This window comes from Beta vulgaris, chromosome 9 (genome assembly GCF_026745355.1).
Source record: "Beta vulgaris subsp. vulgaris cultivar EL10 chromosome 9, EL10.2, whole genome shotgun sequence".
In the NCBI taxonomy this organism is placed as follows: Eukaryota; Viridiplantae; Streptophyta; class Magnoliopsida; order Caryophyllales; family Amaranthaceae; genus Beta; species Beta vulgaris.
Genome location: NC_079210.1, coordinates 49063401 through 49081192, shown reverse-complemented (window position 1 = coordinate 49081192; position 17792 = coordinate 49063401). Strand labels below are relative to the sequence as shown.

At 38.6% G+C, this 17792-nt stretch overlaps 2 protein-coding genes across 2 annotated transcripts; both read right to left on the bottom strand.

Moving 5' to 3' along the window:
* Positions 1-1542: 1542 nt before the first annotated feature.
* On the bottom strand, positions 1543-3290 carry LOC104904420 (RING-H2 finger protein ATL65). Its single transcript, XM_010692664.4, has one exon. It carries the CDS (start codon positions 3173-3175, stop codon positions 2000-2002), a length of 1176 nt encoding a protein of 391 aa, XP_010690966.1. The 5' UTR covers positions 3176-3290; the 3' UTR covers positions 1543-1999.
* An 8449-nt stretch (positions 3291-11739) lies between these two features.
* Positions 11740-13212, bottom strand: LOC104904418 (pentatricopeptide repeat-containing protein At2g15980). The gene has a single exon (XM_010692661.2). It carries the CDS (start codon positions 13210-13212, stop codon positions 11740-11742), a length of 1473 nt encoding a protein of 490 aa, XP_010690963.1.
* Between the last annotated feature and the right edge of the window lie 4580 nt (positions 13213-17792).

The window sequence follows — 17792 nt, the reverse complement described above, 5'->3', positions numbered from 1 at the left end:
TATTTATACACCAATAATGTCTTGGTCTAATAATTAAGATTGAGGTAAGGTGAACGACTAGTCATAGATTCAAACTCCCCCTCTTCTTCTTCATATTTTGTACTGTCTTTGACTAATAGTTCTAGGCTAGCTTGATTCATCTGAACAAACCATTGTGTTGATCTATCATAAACCTTTTTTTTCCTCATACTATTCCATTGGAGAGAGTAACTACTGAACTAAACACAATTCACAAATTTCCAACAAGAAACACTCAAACACCAAAAGGCAAAAAGACCACAATTTCAAAGCCTTCAACTCCCAATTTCTCGAGTCCTAAAAGTCAAGTTATAAGAAAGGCCAACACAAAACCAACAAAAGAAGAGTCCAAGGACGAACCAGTACCAAGAATAATCGTATTTTCTTCGATTATATACTCATTCCCATCAATAATAAACTTTTCATTTATGTTCTTAAAGTCAAATCTCATAAACTTCGACTAAAAAAAATCATCAATACATAAGAAAAACAAAGCCATTATTTATAAGCCACGTGAAATCTTACAGTATTAAATTGAATGCAATTTATTACTCCTTCGGTTCAATAATATAGTCCCCTTTCCTTATAAAGTGTCTCAAAATATCTTGTGTATATTTTCAATCAATAATTATGCTTAAAATACCCTCATGAAAATAATTTAATTCATAAAAAATCCTTATAATTTCAGCTTCTAATACACCATTATCCCAAATATGAGGTTGATAAAAGTCGAACTTCCGACCATGAGATTGGAGGTGGGAGCTTCAACCATTGGGCTCCCATATGATTAAAGAGTAACGGTAAGTGATGATAGTGGAATCCAACTCACATGATTAATAATATTTTAATGCTTCTACCAGTAGTAGGTAGATTATCCACCGGGTAGATGTAGCAATGTCCGAAAAAAAAAAAACTATGTAGGTCTTTCCCAATAAAAACGATTTTTTTTATTAAAATAAAACAATATTACACTTTACCTTAATTCCTATGTGAAAACATAATTACGACTTATATTATGGGACGGAGGGAGTATATCACATGTATAATGACATAGGCAATGTTTAATTTACCTGAAATTTTCTGATCTGAACTTATTTTTTTATCTGATCTGATTTGATTTACAATATTTTATCTTTTAAATTTTTCTCAATATATAAGAAAAAATATAGTCATGTGGAATCTTGTTAGATTCGTCCAATGAGTACTTTATTAATATTCAATTATTATAATTTTTACTAATATGTAATGAAAGATATTTAATAGTAATAATGATTTTTAAATATAAGTATGATCTAATCTGAACTGATCTGAACTTATTTTTTTTTATCTGATCTGATCTGAAATAAGCAAAAATAAGGTGAACTGAACATAGCCATACTCTTTTACGACTACAAGAATGACTTGAACTATACAAATAATTATAAATTTCATATTTGTACAATATTACACCCAAAAAATTTATGTATTTAATTAGTCACGACTCACGATGCATTAATATATATAAAAAAAACTGAGTACCAGAAATTAGAAATTAATTTCCTGCATTAAATGAGCTTCTCCCTAATTTCTAACCAACATCAATCCCATCAAAATAACACCATTTATTTTTTTTAATACTCTCTTCATCTCATGAAACAATTTAGATTTAGAGAGAAGTAGATAGATAGAGAGAGAATATATAATAACTTCAACCCAACCCAAAAAAATAAAAATAAAAACCGTAATTTATCTTATTTTATATTTTCTCTCTCCATCCTTCTATCACTCCCTTCTTCATTTCTCTTAACCTAAAAAAACTAAAAAAAAAAAAATCTCTCTTTCGTCAATTTTCACCATTTAATGCACTCGACAGTAAACACACCTCCCATTAAATTTCCTTCTACCCAATTTTCTCTCTCCTACCTTTACATTTACACCACCTCTCCCCCACCTCATTTACACCAATCCGACGTCGTTTCAACCTTCCACGTGTCTTCATCTCCTACCGTCTATTATACCTCTCAGGCGAAATCAACGCTTCAGGATCACCCGATCTCATTCTACTCGAAGAAAACATTGATGGTCTTCCAAACAATGGTGATTGCAACGATAACTCTTTCATTCTTCTAGAAGATTCATCTGTGTAACCGTAACGTAAGCTTGCTGAAGATTCCGATACCGGAAAAAAACCTCGTCGTCGGAAAAACGCCGGAGATTTTATAGTTCGCCGGAAAGAGAATACTCTTGATTTAAACGGTGTTGATGATAGTCGTTTTGACCAGAAGAAGCTCCGTCGTTGACGGTGGTGATACGGTGTCGTTGCTGGCTCTAACACTAGTCTTTCCGATGGAAAACTCCGTTCAAATCCGAATGAATAAGATCGTTTTAGAAGAAAATCTAGCTCTCTTCTGTTACTCCGGTGATCTTCTGATTGAATTTCCGGCGAGTATATCTCTTGAATTTCGCCGGAGTTTTGATCCACGTCATCACATTCCGGTAATGGTTCTAAAAACATGCTTTCGAGGAGAATTCCTTCGTCGAAACTCGGTCGAATTCTTGCCGCCATTAATGGCGACATCATCGGCGATTGGATAGTCGGAGATAAGTAAACTCCGGCGCGACAAAGAGGACACGTGGCGTGTGATCGAAGCCACATGTCGATACAATCGACGTGGAAAGAGTGACAACAAAGAGGTAAAGTACGCATACTTTCTCCTTCTTCGAATTCAAGTAAACAAACAGCGCAATCGTTGAATCCGTCGACTTCTATAAACCCTAACTTCGTCGGAAACTTGTAAATTGTTAACGGAATGTTTTTAATCACGGATTCATCGAGTCCGTAAGGTGAGTAAACGTAGAAACCGTCGGAAGATTCGTAGGGATGCGGAGGTGAGCCGATGTCTGACGGCGGAAAGAATCTCCGGCGACGTCGATGGCGGCGGAAGAAGCGGAGAAATGGCGGGAAAATATGGCGGGAAATAAGGCGAGAGTAAGTGATGAATAAGAAAGCTGCAGCTGCTACGACTACCATGGCGATCAACGGTGGGCTGAAATCGATTGGTAATTTTGACGGTGGAGATTGATTGATGAGGAGAGAGGTTGAGTATGATGATGGAGGTTGAGTGGGGCCCAATATTGAATGGTGTTCTTGTTGTGGTGGTGTAGCAGTGGCCGCCATTGTTAAGTGTTTGTAGAGAGAGATTGTGAGTGGGAAGAGAGAGAAAGTGGGAGGTTGTTGTGAGTGTGAGAAGAGGGTTTAATGTTTTTAATGGTTTTGAAGAAATGTATGTGATTGTGGAGTTACGATTGAAATTTAGTCAAAGCCTAAACCATGCACACGCTAATACATAGATTATGATCCCAGTTTTCTTCGATATAAAACAGTTGAACCGAAATGAATTGAACTAAAATAAATAGTGATATGTGAGAGTAAAAGTATTGTCTAGAGCTAAACTGAACTGAACTGAATTGATCTGAACTGAATTAAACTGAACTGAAAATAAGATGGGGAGAACATGCCTTAATACATATGTATATAAATAACAAGCGAAATAAATATACATACATCTTTGTTAAATATATGTTTATTGATATTGGTTTTTATACTCATAATCTAGTTATTCATGTTTATCGTGATCATAAAAATGTGTGTATGTATTAAGAGCTTGTGTTCTCCCCAACTTGTTTTCAGTTCAGCTGAATTTAGTTTTGTTCAGTTTTGGATAATATTTTTACCTTCATATATATCACTATCCGGTTCAATTTGCCAGTTTTATGCTGAAGAGAATATGATTAAGTTAGGAAATTTATGTGGGGGTTTATGACATGGACACGTCAGCAAATGTAGAATAAAAGTTGGGATTTTTCTACTTTCTAGCTAGTGTGTTTGGGGGAAGTGGGACCCTGGAAACACTAATGGACTGAGAAATGAAGTGTTGAAAAGGAAGTGATGAATGCTGACTAGTGACTAAGGTGAGGATTGACTTTAAATAGTTCTAAGGCTAATGTGAAAATGACTCTCTTTTAGCGGGATTCTGTTTGTCTGCTGCTTTTTTTCCCATTGTTGATGCTGGAAAGTTGAGTTTGTGGAATTGTGGTGTTGTGGGGATGGAAGATAATGCTTTCTTGGGGTTTGTCATGAAGAAGATGCTAGTTATTGTGTAGTGATTACATACATAATTTGCCTGTTATTGATTTCATTATCTTTATGGGAAAATGAGGATGATGGAAATCAGATTGATGAGAACTTTTACTGTATCCACTATTTTATTTTATTTTTGAAAAATAAGCTACTCCCTTGCTTTCATTTAATCGCAACACTCCGAATTTTGATACAATTTGTAACAATCCATATAACTACTTTTTGGTTTCATATGTATGGAAAAATGTAGTAATATGGGAACTTGTTCGACTCGTCGTAAAGTGTACTTTATTAATATTAAATTTTATACTTATCAAAAAAAAAATTAATATTAAATTTTATAATTTTTAACAAAACATATATAATTAAAGATATTGATAGTGTAGATTATGTATTGGTAAGTGAAATTGAACGTATTGCAATTAGAATGGAGCGGAAGAAGTATATCAACTACTGAGTAAATCGCCTACTAAATATAACTTATAAGACACTACTGAATATAACAAACATAACCAACGTGAAACGAAAATTATAAAATGAAACGGTGGGAGTATTTTAGAGTGAAGTTCAATTAGTAATATCGAATAGTTAAGGGAGATTCTTAGTGAGCAATGATCTTTACTAATAAAGTAACAGTAACAAACAATTGTTTTTTGAAATCAATAAAGTAACTACTAACTAGCATAGAAAATAAAAATCTTCCTTTGATAAGAGTGTAGTATCAAAGATTTCATTGGGAAACGTTCTTTCATTGTGTCCTACAGCTCAAGGTACTGGTGAGAAGAGTAACCTATTTTCTCATAAGTTAGGCTTGCCAAATCAAGCTCATTACTGATCACTAAGGTAATTACCTCTCATGCGTTCCGGAAGTACAAATTTCATTCTCATATCTATGGCAAGTCTAAAACTATATTTTGCTTATTTAGCTTTTTTTTTTAGTATATTTTACTTATTTGAATTATTTCAAATAAACAATGAACAAGATAAACTGGTGTATCATACTCATAAAACATCGGGTGTATAATACAATTTGAAACTTTCATTTGTTTTTAAATGGCGTGAACATTATTCAATGTTGTTAATTTGACCCTTAATTTCTCAATATATATTAACATAGATTATGATTCAATAATAGTAAATGTTTTTTTAAAAATATTTATTGATATATTGCCCAAAATAAATTTCCAAAAATCCTTATTGCCTTCTAATTAGAAAATAACGAAGAGAACTAGTTGATTGAAAAGGAGTTGGCTTTGGATTGAATTCTTCCCCACGTGAATTTGAAATCTTGTCATTCTCGCGAATTTATCTCGGGCGATACTATATACTAACGCCTAATTTTGTATAAATAGATAATTAGACATTTTGTTTTAATGGTGAGATCGCTGAAAGTTTTTAGGAGGCCCTACTCACGAGAAGAACTCCTAAAATATCGTTTACAAGTATGGAACTTAAAGCATAATTATTACAATCGAAAATGACATAATACGAGTGAATCAAATGCTCGACACTTGCTACCCAATCAGCTAGATAACTTCGCGAAACACATGGTTGATGTTTTATGACCGAAAGCGCATGAGCAGAGTTTGAATGTCTTGTATGATATCCTGAATTTGCCAAGGAGGGCTCCATTTGTTTTGGACATCGTTGATGACAAGGAGATTACTCCGCTCAATATGGAGGTCTTGAATGCCTTCGTCAGTTGCAACTTGTGTGCCTTTATGAAAGCCTATTACTTCTACTACAAAAACCGAGGTTGTACCTAGATTGAAGGTACACGCGTGAGTGAGGATGCGGAACGAGTCTTTGATGACGATCCCTGTCGCGGCTGAATTTTTTTTTACTGAACCGTCAACATTAAGCTAAAAAGAGGAAGGTGGTGGAGGCTTCCAGGCCACCTGAATTGGGGGTGAGGAGTTGGATTCGACGAGGAGATGATGTGAAATGGAGTTCTTGCGAGTTGACATGAATCAAGCGAATCACGGAAGTACCAAAATTCAAGCCAAAATTTTGTGCACAAAGCCCACTATTTCGGGCCAAAATGAGCATGTTTTTCGGGCCAAAATCGAGCTGGGGAAAAAAATAGACTGAAAGCTCATTTTTGACTTGCCCAAAATCCATTCAAAGCAAAAAAAAATTCGAGGTAAACCGGGTCCGACCGTGGGCCAAAAACAAAATCCACCCAAAAAAGGGGCTAGACTGGGCTAAAGTGATCAGTTTCAATTCATTTGTTTTATGTCGAAGAGAACATGACGGTAGAGATAAAGGAACAACACTAATGACTAAACATGTCGAATATCGAAGTAGACTTTTGTACGGGCGTAGTGCTAAAGCCCAAAACTAACCTCCAAGGTCCCAACCATGATTCTTTAGCCCATGAAGCCATGTAGGCATCCAAACGAGCTGACCAAATTGTATATCCATCAAAGGCGCATAATTTTCTAGGGTTTATCTTTATCTAAGGTTTTAGGGGAAAAATCAATTGATCTTGCAAACCTAGAGAGAAAAATACAAAGAGGAGAGAGAAAGTCGAAAATCTCAAATCGCGAAGATGTTCGGGGGAATGTTTCAGAGGAAGCCAAGCAAAGAAGAAGCATACAAACAACTAAAATCTCACGCTGGAATGTTCGGAGCATGGATTCTCGTAATTCGCGTCACTCCTTATGTTCTTCAGTATTTCCAGCATGAGGAACTCACCCTCGATCTTTAACTTTGATCCCTCAAATATTCAGGTATTAATCTTATACTTCTTTATTTCAATCATTTTGCGTCTTTTGTATCTTTTGAATGTATTTTGGGAATAATGTTTGGCACTAATTTGTTGGATCTTGCTTAATTGGAACCTGCAATTTGTTGGGGATTTGTTTTTCGATTAACTAGGGTTTAGTAAGGTATTAGAAAAGGGGTTTTTTTGGGTGAAGACTTGATCAATTAATTATAATATGAGTTTGGAGGTTTTAGAGGGTGATGTGTTGTGTTGTTGAAATTGTTATCTTCCCGACGTATTGATTGGTGGTATTGAGCTATAGTTAGAATTAACATTTGGGTATTTTTCCCTTTTTGAAAGAGAGATTCTAGTAATTAAAAGCCAGACGACATCTACAATAAGTATCAAAGAAAAATAATGTACAAGCATTTGGGTACTTTAACTAGAGTATTCTTGTAAGAGTTACAGAGGAGAATTATTTTTCTTGGGTGAGTGTAATCGAATCTTGTACAAAGGTTGAAGGATCTTCTGTCATTGCCTTAAACTTGCAACTTGCAAGATAAGATATGAAGTATCTATAGCTAGGAGTAGTTTTGAAAGTGATTTCGAGTTGAATTGCAGATTTATTTTCCGGGCATGTGTGATCATTATGCGTGCGTTTGAGGGTGTCAGTTATTGTGTTCTATCGTCCAGGTGTTTGATGTTGTTTTTATGAATAGCCCTTTTTAGGGGCTGTTCAGTTTCTGTGTCTTTTGGAGCTGACCTATTCTTGTTGTAACTTATGGACTCATGGTAAAGGTAACTCTTTGCATGATTTACAATCCACCTACAACATATCCTCTAGGATGCAAAAGTTCCCTGTTATATTAGTATATTGTCATGAAGGTTCTTCTTAGCAATTTGGTTGTTTACCGTTAGAGGTGTCAACTGACCTCACTTGCCTCATTGTTGACTATGCTGTTTTAGTTTCCATCAGTTAAGTATTCAGTATTTCATGAAAGTCATGCAACTGAACCTTCTTGGCTCTGTTTATACTTCAAGCAAAACTCAGGTGTGATAATGTGCTTGTTTTCCAGGACCCTGCTCTATTACTCAAATAGAAAGGATAGGGAAACAAATAAGCTTATGGCAAGCCAAAATCATGGTTCTTTGTATAATTTTGGTTACTCAAAGTTGGGGGAATTGTGGTGGCTTTTTTTAAGGAAGCTTGTAGTTATCAGCCGATATGTTTGAGGTTTCTTTATGAGTTGCGATTCTCCTATTTCTCACATCCTATGGTTCTGCCATATGTGGCCATTTAATTTTAAATAATTAAAAAATACAGCTTGTTGATCCAGGCCTTTGGAAGGGTGTTGCTGATTTTTTTTGTCCGAGAAGGAAGATACCCATTTTGTCATTTTGTGTTTGTTTTAGACGTTAGCGAACTGTGAATTTGTGAATGTGATGAGACTTGAATGCCAAGCCATAGATCTTACTGATTTAAATCAATATGTTGGTAAGATTTGCAAATGCCTTCAATAGAGATACGCTTATGACGACCTAGGGCTCCTAATTAGTAATTACTACCTATTCCGAATTCCCAACATCTAACTAAGAGAAGTGAAAATTGACACTGGGGGTTTCAACTATTGGCCATTGTCGTTTTTAGGTCTCAACTATTGATTATTTTCTGGAAGACCCAACTATGGCCTCTAGTGACTTTTTAATTTGGCCTAGCGAATAACCAACTTGTCAAGTGACTGTTTTAAATCAACACATGACTTGAAAATGAACCATCCCCTTTAATTCTCATTTTCTCCTATGCAATTTTGTCACCTCTCATCTTCGATTTTCTCTCCTGTCCTATGCAAAATTCTGGAGTCGAAAGCATAATCATCTGCCACCTACTGCATCAAACTATTAACCTCGGTTTCAGGAGTCGAAATCAAAGTACTCCTAGGCCTTAGCCATGGAGCTCTCCATAAACAGAGCCTGCGCTTCCATATTCACAAATTGCTTCTCAAAATTGTCCTTGGGGGAAGGTTTTCGCTGCTCTTACGGGGCCTCTCTAGCAAAATAGAACAGTATTGGGCCATCTTTAGTCATCTCAGTCCCCATAAGGTTTGTTGTGTCTTTTTTCTATGTTAAACTTGATCAAATTTAATCTTCTTTCCTTTCGATTTTAGCTTCTAAATACATTTTGATTAGCAAAGTGATATCCTTTATTTTTTGAAGCTTTGATTTCGTAGTAATAGCCGATGATGAAAAGGTAAAAAGAGCACGAGTGGCAACAACAATTATTGCGCACCCAAATTCATTTGGGGTTGTTGTTGCAATGATTAATGTGCCAACATGCTAATCTGATGGCTTCTTATTTTTGGTCAAACTTTTCTTTTGGGGTCTGTTTCTAGTGGGACATTGCCAGAGGGGATTTTCCGATGGTTTGCATCTTGGCTTTCCATCCATGTTTCCTTTATCGATTGCTTTCTTCACTTTGAGTTTTTCAGCTTTCTCTTCTTTCCCGCCTTCCGAGGTTGGTGTTGAAGTAATCTTTAGCTAATTGCAGCAATTAACCAAACATTAAAGTCGGCCCGAGCTGTTACTTGTGAAGAGGGGTATCCGGGTAACTCTAGTTGGCGGGATTCCACACCAGTTCCTCCTCCTGATTGTTGCCTGGCAGAGAACAAGTTCTCCATGGAGCCTTTTTCTTAAGAAAATATCAGTATGCCTGTTGGAGTATGCTCCTGCTAGGCTGCTACTGCACTAGTCATTAGACTTTCAGAAGTATGAAGAAAAACCTTGATCGATCACTTAACATCTTTGTTGTGTCATCAAGTTTACTGTTTATCCACCATTAGTATTAAATGGCATGTCGTAAATCCTAATCGCTAAACAGCAGCAAAGACAATGGCCAATAGTTTGACCCTCCGTGTCAATTTTTCCTTTTGAAAAATATTTGTTAGATTCTTTCTTAAAGTATTTAAGTATTCCAGATCATTATCAGCAGCTTAATACTTGTATCTTTGTTTGTGTTGCAGTAACACCAGGAGAGATATGCTCAAAGGGAGATTTCATTTAATTAGCTTGCCCAAGTCTGCAAAACTTCGAGTTTTTTTGTAGCCAACATGTAATTGAACAGGATTTGTTCATGAATCATATTACTGGATATTTGCTGAAGTAATTCTATCATACTTATATTTTCATGTACTGTAACCAGCAAGGTATGGTTTTTAAGCTGTGTTTTATCTCCTTTTTTCAACTTTTACAATTTGATTAACAAAACTTATCCTTAATCTCTAATTAGATGTAGCAGGTTGTGCCAAGCGTGTGTTATCTCTTTGGCTTCATGTTATGCGATAGTGCTTCTATTTGCCATAATGCCATTGTACTTCATTGGTTGTATTTCATGCCATGGAAAAATAGTGGACAGCCGGCTGAGATTGGCTCATTAGCAAATTTTGCACCATCTACTTGCTTTATGTTGTGTTGTGCTAGATATATCAGCACATATCTATAGGCACTCTTACATATTTCCGAGTGTTACTCTTTCATTGTAGTCTATTATGTCAGCGTTAATTTCAAATAATAAATAACCAAATATATGAATGATCAAAATTGTACGTTGACATGTTAAAGTCAAACGACGACTTTCTTCTAAATTAGAGGAAGTATTATTAGTTAATCCTTTGTTTACATCTACAATGTATAGAAGGGAATGTTAGAACGAAAACTCGTATAATAGCTTTTGCTTAATAGCAGTATAGTACAAATAAATTGTTTGATGGATAATATCTACGTAGCCATATTTCAGTTAGCTAAATGGAAGTCATGTAAGAGATAAGAGAATCATAATCTCCAAAGGCCCACATAGAGATGTAAAAGTTTGTAAGAGCCAAGAAAAGTTCCCACTAGAGTCTAGACTTGTGGGTAAAAAATTAGCTATATAAGATTCCACTCCTTTTTAATGCACAAAATTGTGCTTTACAGGATGAAGTTACCGACTTACCGTTACCAAAAAAATTTCCAATAAAATACTTCCTTCGTTTGATAATACTCGCTACACTTTTCACTGTCGGAAGTTTCATATTACTTGATACACTTTCTTTTTAGGCAATAAACTCTCTCTATCTCTCTCCTCTCACATGACTCCCTTTTCTTTTTACTCTCTACCTCTTTCTTCTCCAAAAATTGCCTAGAAGTCCGTGAATTGAGTAGTGTAACAAGTAATATCAAACAGAGAAAGTATTCTACAATCTACACTCTTTCGGACATACAACTTATATAGCTACTAACTAGCAGTTTGAGATCATTGTTTTGTGGCAAACTATAACAAGTCTCATACTTGCAAATACTTTGTATAAGAATTAAGAAAGGATGAGCATGTCACTGCTACTGTCAACTATTCAATTTCTTCTATGATTGATTATCAATACATTGTACAACATTCCATGTACTGGGTAGATAGATACTCTGCATAGTTATCAAAAGTACAGGTTAAGCAAAGAATTCGGCCGGAGTTGTTACTTGTGAAGAGGGATATCCGGGGACCCGGGCAACTCCAGTTGGCGGGATTCCACACCAGTTCCTCCTGATTGTTGCCTGGTGGAGAACAAGTTCTCCATGGAGCCTTTTTCTTAAGAAAATATCAGTATGCCTGTTGGAGTATGCTCCTGCACTAGTCATCAGACTTTCAGAAGTATGAAGAAAAACCTTGACCGATCACTTAACATCTTTGTTGTGTCATCAAGTTTACTGTTTACCCACCATTAGTGTTAAAATGGCATGTCGTGAATCCTAATCGCTAACCAGCAGCAAAGATTCATTGTTCTTCTAAGCGACAGATGACAGCAGCAATCAGTCTACTGAATGTCGAAGTCTCTACCCTCGGGCCTCGACTGAGTACACAACATCAGGCTTAAATTAGCAACATTTCCTTCCTCAGATTTTCTGCTACCTCTACCTTTCCTATCTTCATATAACCATCAATGAAAGCACCATATACACATGAACTAGGTTTAAACCCCTTCCCTGCCATTTGTGCTTGAAGCTTCAATGCTTCTTCTGTCTTTCCTTCATCACACAGACCCTTTATCAGTAACTCATAGCTTGACTCTTTTGCGACAAAATCAGCATTTTCCATGGCAACCCTGAAAAATTCTAAAGCTTCTGAGACTGATCTCTCACAACAAAGAACTCTAACCAATGTATCAATAGTTACACTATCCGGTTTAAACCCCTTCCTACGCATATCAGTATACAACAGCATTGCAGAATCAGCATCACCAGCTAAACAATACCCATGTATAAGATGTTCATAAGTAACACAAGTACCATCCACGCCACGAAATGCCATCTCTCTATAAAGCTCCTCTCCCTTCACAACCTCACCTGTCCTACAATACCCACCAATCAATGTATTATAACCAACAACATCAGGATTTAACCCCTTCACTCTCAACTCTTCCCACACTTTTTCAGCTTTCTCCATATCACCTTCCTCAACATACGCCGCCATCAAAATGCTATAACTATAAGAGTTTCCTGTACAATTCAACTTAACCATCTGAATCCAAACCTCCTCCACCATATCAAGCAGCCCGTTTCGATGAAACGAAAGCATCAAGTCATTGAATGTATGCACATTCGGCACTAATTTGCAGGCAACACCTTGTCTTCCCTTACTATCATCACACCCATACACCTCTCTAAATAAATCATATCCAAAGAAACACCCTTTATTTTTCAAAGCAGTTGAAATCAACTCAGTATAAGTACCAACATTAAGGTAAATCCCACGAGATTGCAACATTCTAAGAATATCAACACACGGGTCTAATTTATTCATCTCTAAAAGTGCTTTAATCAACAAATCAAACACAAAGGGTGCAGAATCACATACCCTGTAATTTTCCACCAATGCCCTAAAAAGTTTACACTTTTTACCAGAAAACCCCCCCAAATCATCAACACCCATCAACTCAAATTCCTTAATGGCCGACTTAATTAGGGATTTAGCACGAGATTTGAGGCGGGCACGAGCTAAAATATGGATTATGGTGGCGTAAGAGTTGATAGAGGAGAGAGAATGATGGCGGGTGGTGAAGAGGAAGTAGTGGAGGGCAAGATGGGGATTATTGCGAATTTCGAGGAGAATTTGGGAAATTTGAGGAGAGGTGAAACCATGAGGGAAGAGAGAGAGAAGAGTAGACCAACGAGATTTAGAGCGGTGGTGGGTTAGCACTGATACGGCGGTTGATACGGCGGAAGTGTCGGAAGTTGGAGAGGAGAGAGAGTGGGATGAGGTGGAAGTGGAGGAGAATGAGGTGGTGGTGGTAGTGATGGTGGTGGCGCGTGAGGTGAATACGCGCCTGAGGATTGGAGTTGACATTGGTGAATTAGAAGGTGAAGGGAGTTTAGAGGGGGAGTCAACATTATTGTGGTTATAGGAGTTTTGGAGGGTTTGTTGTTGGGTTTCTAAGCCCTGTTATCTTTGGGATCAAGTGCTGAAATGAAGTAAAATTGTGCGTGGAAAATAACTAAATTAAATTGAAATGAGTTGAACTGAAATGAATTGAAATGAGTTGAATTAAATTAAATTGAAATGAATTGAATTGAACTGAATTGATGAATTGAATTGAACTAAATTTAATAAAATTGAACTGAAACTGCACCCAAGAGAATAGGGTTTATATTGGGGTGTTTATTTTTGGTAGAAAGAAGTAATACTATTAAATGCGATTAACGTTTAATACAACCCTTTGATGGTAAAAATCCATTGGGTCAGACGGAGTTGTTAGAGCATTGACTCTATCAGGTTCATAAGTTTTAATACAATCCGGGGGAGGGGTGCTCAGATCAAAATATATAAAGGGTTGAGACATCGATTCTCAGTTTAGCGTTTTTTTTTTTTGCTATGTTATTCACTAACTTGTTTGCTCCTCTTCCTTCAAAGTTGAGTCTAGTTCCTTACTGACCTTGGAGCAACCCCCCCGCACAAAGTTAGCAAATTTGATTCCTGACTATTTACGTTATTATCATTCAAAATGACCATTTTTGCACGAAGGTAATTTGTCTCAATTGTAACATTTGCCCATGATTTATTTTTTATCCATTGTAGAGCCATAAATATGGCTTTGATTTCAGCTTCAAAGGCATTGTTAGAAAAATGACAACCCTCAACCCAAAAACCTTCATGATCACGAGTCACGACAAAATGGTTCCAAGAAAAGCTTGTTTCGTGGTATTAAGAATTGTTCAATACTATGAAATGGAGCAAAAGTTTGATTAAATTTGAAGTTGATCATGAAAAACAATCGGTCATATATGAACATTCCTATCAACAGTCTAGAGAGTCGTAGTAATAGAGTTCATTCATCGTCATCCATTTGGGAAAGATTTTGGCACTTCTTGTTAAATAATACACACACGTACCCTTTTTATTTTAACCTCTCTATCATCAAGGTGGTGGCTTACTAGGCTTTACTTAATCGCTATCCGATAATTGGTGTGTTCCAGAGATAATATTCCTTCCATTTTTAAAATAATTGGTTACATTGATCTATTATCTCTATTATATAAGTCAAGGGAGGAGGTGTGGTGTCCTCTTTTAAAGTGACTAAAATACCCTTAATGATTTAATTAATGGAATGAAAAAAATTACAAAAGCAAATCATTTTAAAATTCTCATTCCAACTTGCCATTTAAAACAAGTTTAAAATGGTATATGCATCAAATACTTCAATAAAAAATTAAATGGACAAAATATTTATACCTTATAAAAAAAGATGGCATACATAACGTGCACATGAAAAGTCTGAACTCTCACTACCTTTGATACTCTTTAATTCAGTTAAACCAACTCCTTATTTTTGTTCTTTCTATTCAATATTTATTCACAAAAAATTAATGTTAACAATCACTCACAACCTTTTTATTTCTTTACATTAGAGCGAATTAATATATCTAAATTTATCTAATTGTTGAATTTTTCACATTTAAGTTTAATCATAAATAAAGTACGAATGAAGTATCTAATAGAATAACAAATTTTGAAATTAACGCACGCATCGCGTGCATATGAAGGCTAGTAACCAATTATAAGAAGATTTCGAGATGGTTCAAACCTTTGTTTCATTTGATCAATTTAGACCACTGGAACATAAAAGTGGAACATAAAAGTGGAACGAATAGTGCGCATGAAAAACTCCATCATGTCATGGACTACTCTTACATCATCCTTGGAATTGTTTGGGCTTATTTCCTGGGTTAGGCCTACCAGGGATAATTAAGCCCAATAAGGCCTTAAACCTCCAGAGGGCCCCACTTGTGATGGTGCATCCCAGCTGTCAGTGCCCCCCAGCTGGCCTACAGTTGGGATATCCCAAGTACTATAAATACTCAACCCCCTCATCAATGAGAAGGTATTGAATTCTTACCTAACAAACCAGAGCATCTCTCTCTAGACTTTATCTCTCTAAGCTTGATCACTGACTTGAGCGTCGGAGAGGCGATCCCGGAACAACCCCCGGGGCAGTCTAACCGTTACTTTTGCAGGATTCCGGCGTACGGACTTTGAACTCAGGACATTCGAATCTGACCCGGTACTCCCTAAGCAAAGGAATCAGAACCCTTAATTTCTAGACAGAAACAGTTTGGCGCCGTCTGTGGGATAGTACAAAAAGTTACTTCGCCACCACTCACTCAGATTTACTCACTCAGCTACTCAGCTCAGAACGCCAATTGACAATGGCACCAACAAAGAACACTCGCGCTAAGCAAGCTCTGACCAGATCGGTCGGCCAGAAAGAGGCCACTCCCCCGCGCACAATAGGGATCCCCCGAACCCTCGACCGGAGCGAGGTCACTCGCCTGCGCATAACCGGGAGGCCGAGCGGACTCCCTCACCGGCTCTGAGGTCACCTACCGTCCAAACTCTGGACCCTCGGTCGGGTTCCCAGCATATTCAGCATGTGGAGCCTCAGCCGCTCTTTGCGTCTGACCTGGCCCTTATCACGGCTCAGCTCCAGGAAACTTTCCAAAAGGGTATGATGGACATGATGGCATGCTCCAGCAGAGGCAGCCGCAACAAGTCGTCCCGCTCAATCAGCATGAGCCCAGGGAGCGCACGGTGTCCGCTCCCAGAGGGACAACTCTCGTTCTAATCGAGATCGCAGCCTAGCCGGCCACGGTCCGATGCGAGAGACCCGAGCCACCGGGAAAGAGAAAAGTCAGCACGACAGGGGCCGGCCCGTCAGCATGCGAAAACCCATATATCTAAATCCCCAAGGGGGGGTGCGGGTCGGAAACCCCAAGATGCCCGAGAATTCCTTAACAACAAGAAGCGCCTCAGCCAAGGCTAGACGCTCGGGAGTTCCTCAGGAAGAAAGCAATGACCGAGAGGGCCAAGGGGACTCGGCTCATTCTCAGCCTCCTAGGCTAACTGGAGGAGGGCTCAAGTTCCTGATCCCCTTCAGCAAGAAATCCTAGGGACCCAACCCCCAGGGAAAATCAAAACCCCCCTGATCGAGCCATTTGCGGGCCTAACCGACCCAGATGATCATATGGCTAGTTACAAGGCTCAAATGAGCGTGCAGACAAGTTGCGAGGCCACTTGGTGTCGCTTCTTCCCTACCACCCTCAAAGGTCTGGCTCTCAATTGGTTCCAAGAATTACCAGCGGGGGTCATCACTGACTTCGTATACTGGAACACCTCTTCATCCACCAGTTCGTTGCTGGAAAGAGGCAAAGAAAAACCAGCCTTCATCTCATGGGGGTGAAGCAAGACAAGAATGAATCCTTGTCGGACTACATAAAGAGGTTCAATGAGGAATCTCTCAAAATAACGACCTACAGGACGCTGTAGCTTCGCCCTCATGTCCGGCTCCAACCGGGTCGGCTCAGATGGTCATTGGCCGAGAATGAAGTAAAACTTACTCGGAAGCCATGGCTCGGGCCCAAGTTCATCCAGGCACGGACATCTGCCGCTACTCGGATGAGGTGGCAAGAAGAGAAAAGATGAAGGAGGTCATCTGGGTCAGCCTAAACATCAAAGAACGGGGGGCCGAGGGGATCGGCTCACCGATAATGGCAACGACCCCCGATTCAATAAAAACCGGAAGGAAATCTACTTTGACATCCGGAACAAAAATTGGCTTCCCAGGCCACGCCCATCCGGACATCATCGTCTCGGAGGGATAAGAGTTATGGTGTGACTACCACAAGGAATGTGGACACACCACCAACGACTGTCGGGAGCTCAAGAAATCCTTGAACGGTTTGGCCGACCAGGGCAAACTCAACCCTACCTAAAGCGTTCGAGCGAAGAAAAGGGAAAGCAAAAGGTGGGTCAGTCGAACAGTGGGGACACGAAGGATTCATTGGTGTCATCGCTGGGGATTCGCGTCGGGAGGCCTAACCGGCCGAGCGCGCAAGGCTCACCTCAAAACCTTAAACATCAGGTGCTTGAGTCCAGCTCCCCGAGCTAGTGGCCCGTCATGACCTTCGGGGAACCAGTCGGACGTTGCACGTTCCGCACGACGACCCCCTAGTCATCGAGCTCAAGGTAGCAATACAAGGTGAAGAGGGTGTTGGTGGATAGTGGGTCATCCGCTGATATAATCACTCTCGACTGCCTCAAGAAATTGAAGTACACCGAGAGGGATGTTACCCCCATGGCTCAGCCGCTCATAGGCTTCGGGGGCAACTCTGTCCACCCGGTCGGATCAATAAAATTACCCACTCGGATGGGTGAAAAGGGTAAGGGGAGAAGCCTACCGATCGACTTCTTGGTGGTAGACATCCCTTTGCCTTACAACATAATAATGGGGAGGCCCATGCTAAACAAAGCCAAGGCCGCCATCTCCACCTACCAGCTCCTCTTGCAGTTTGAGACTGATGACGGGAAGGTAGGAAAAATTCAAGGCGACCAGCAGGCCGCAAGAGAGTGCTATGTGAATAGCCTCAAAAATA

Excerpts from the sequence above, each read along its gene's own strand:
- LOC104904420 (XM_010692664.4), bottom strand. The coding sequence starts at position 3,175 with ATGGCGGCCACTGCTACACCACCACAACAAGAACACCATTCAATATTG.
- LOC104904418 (XM_010692661.2), bottom strand. The coding sequence starts at position 13,212 with ATGTCAACTCCAATCCTCAGGCGCGTATTCACCTCACGCGCCACCACC.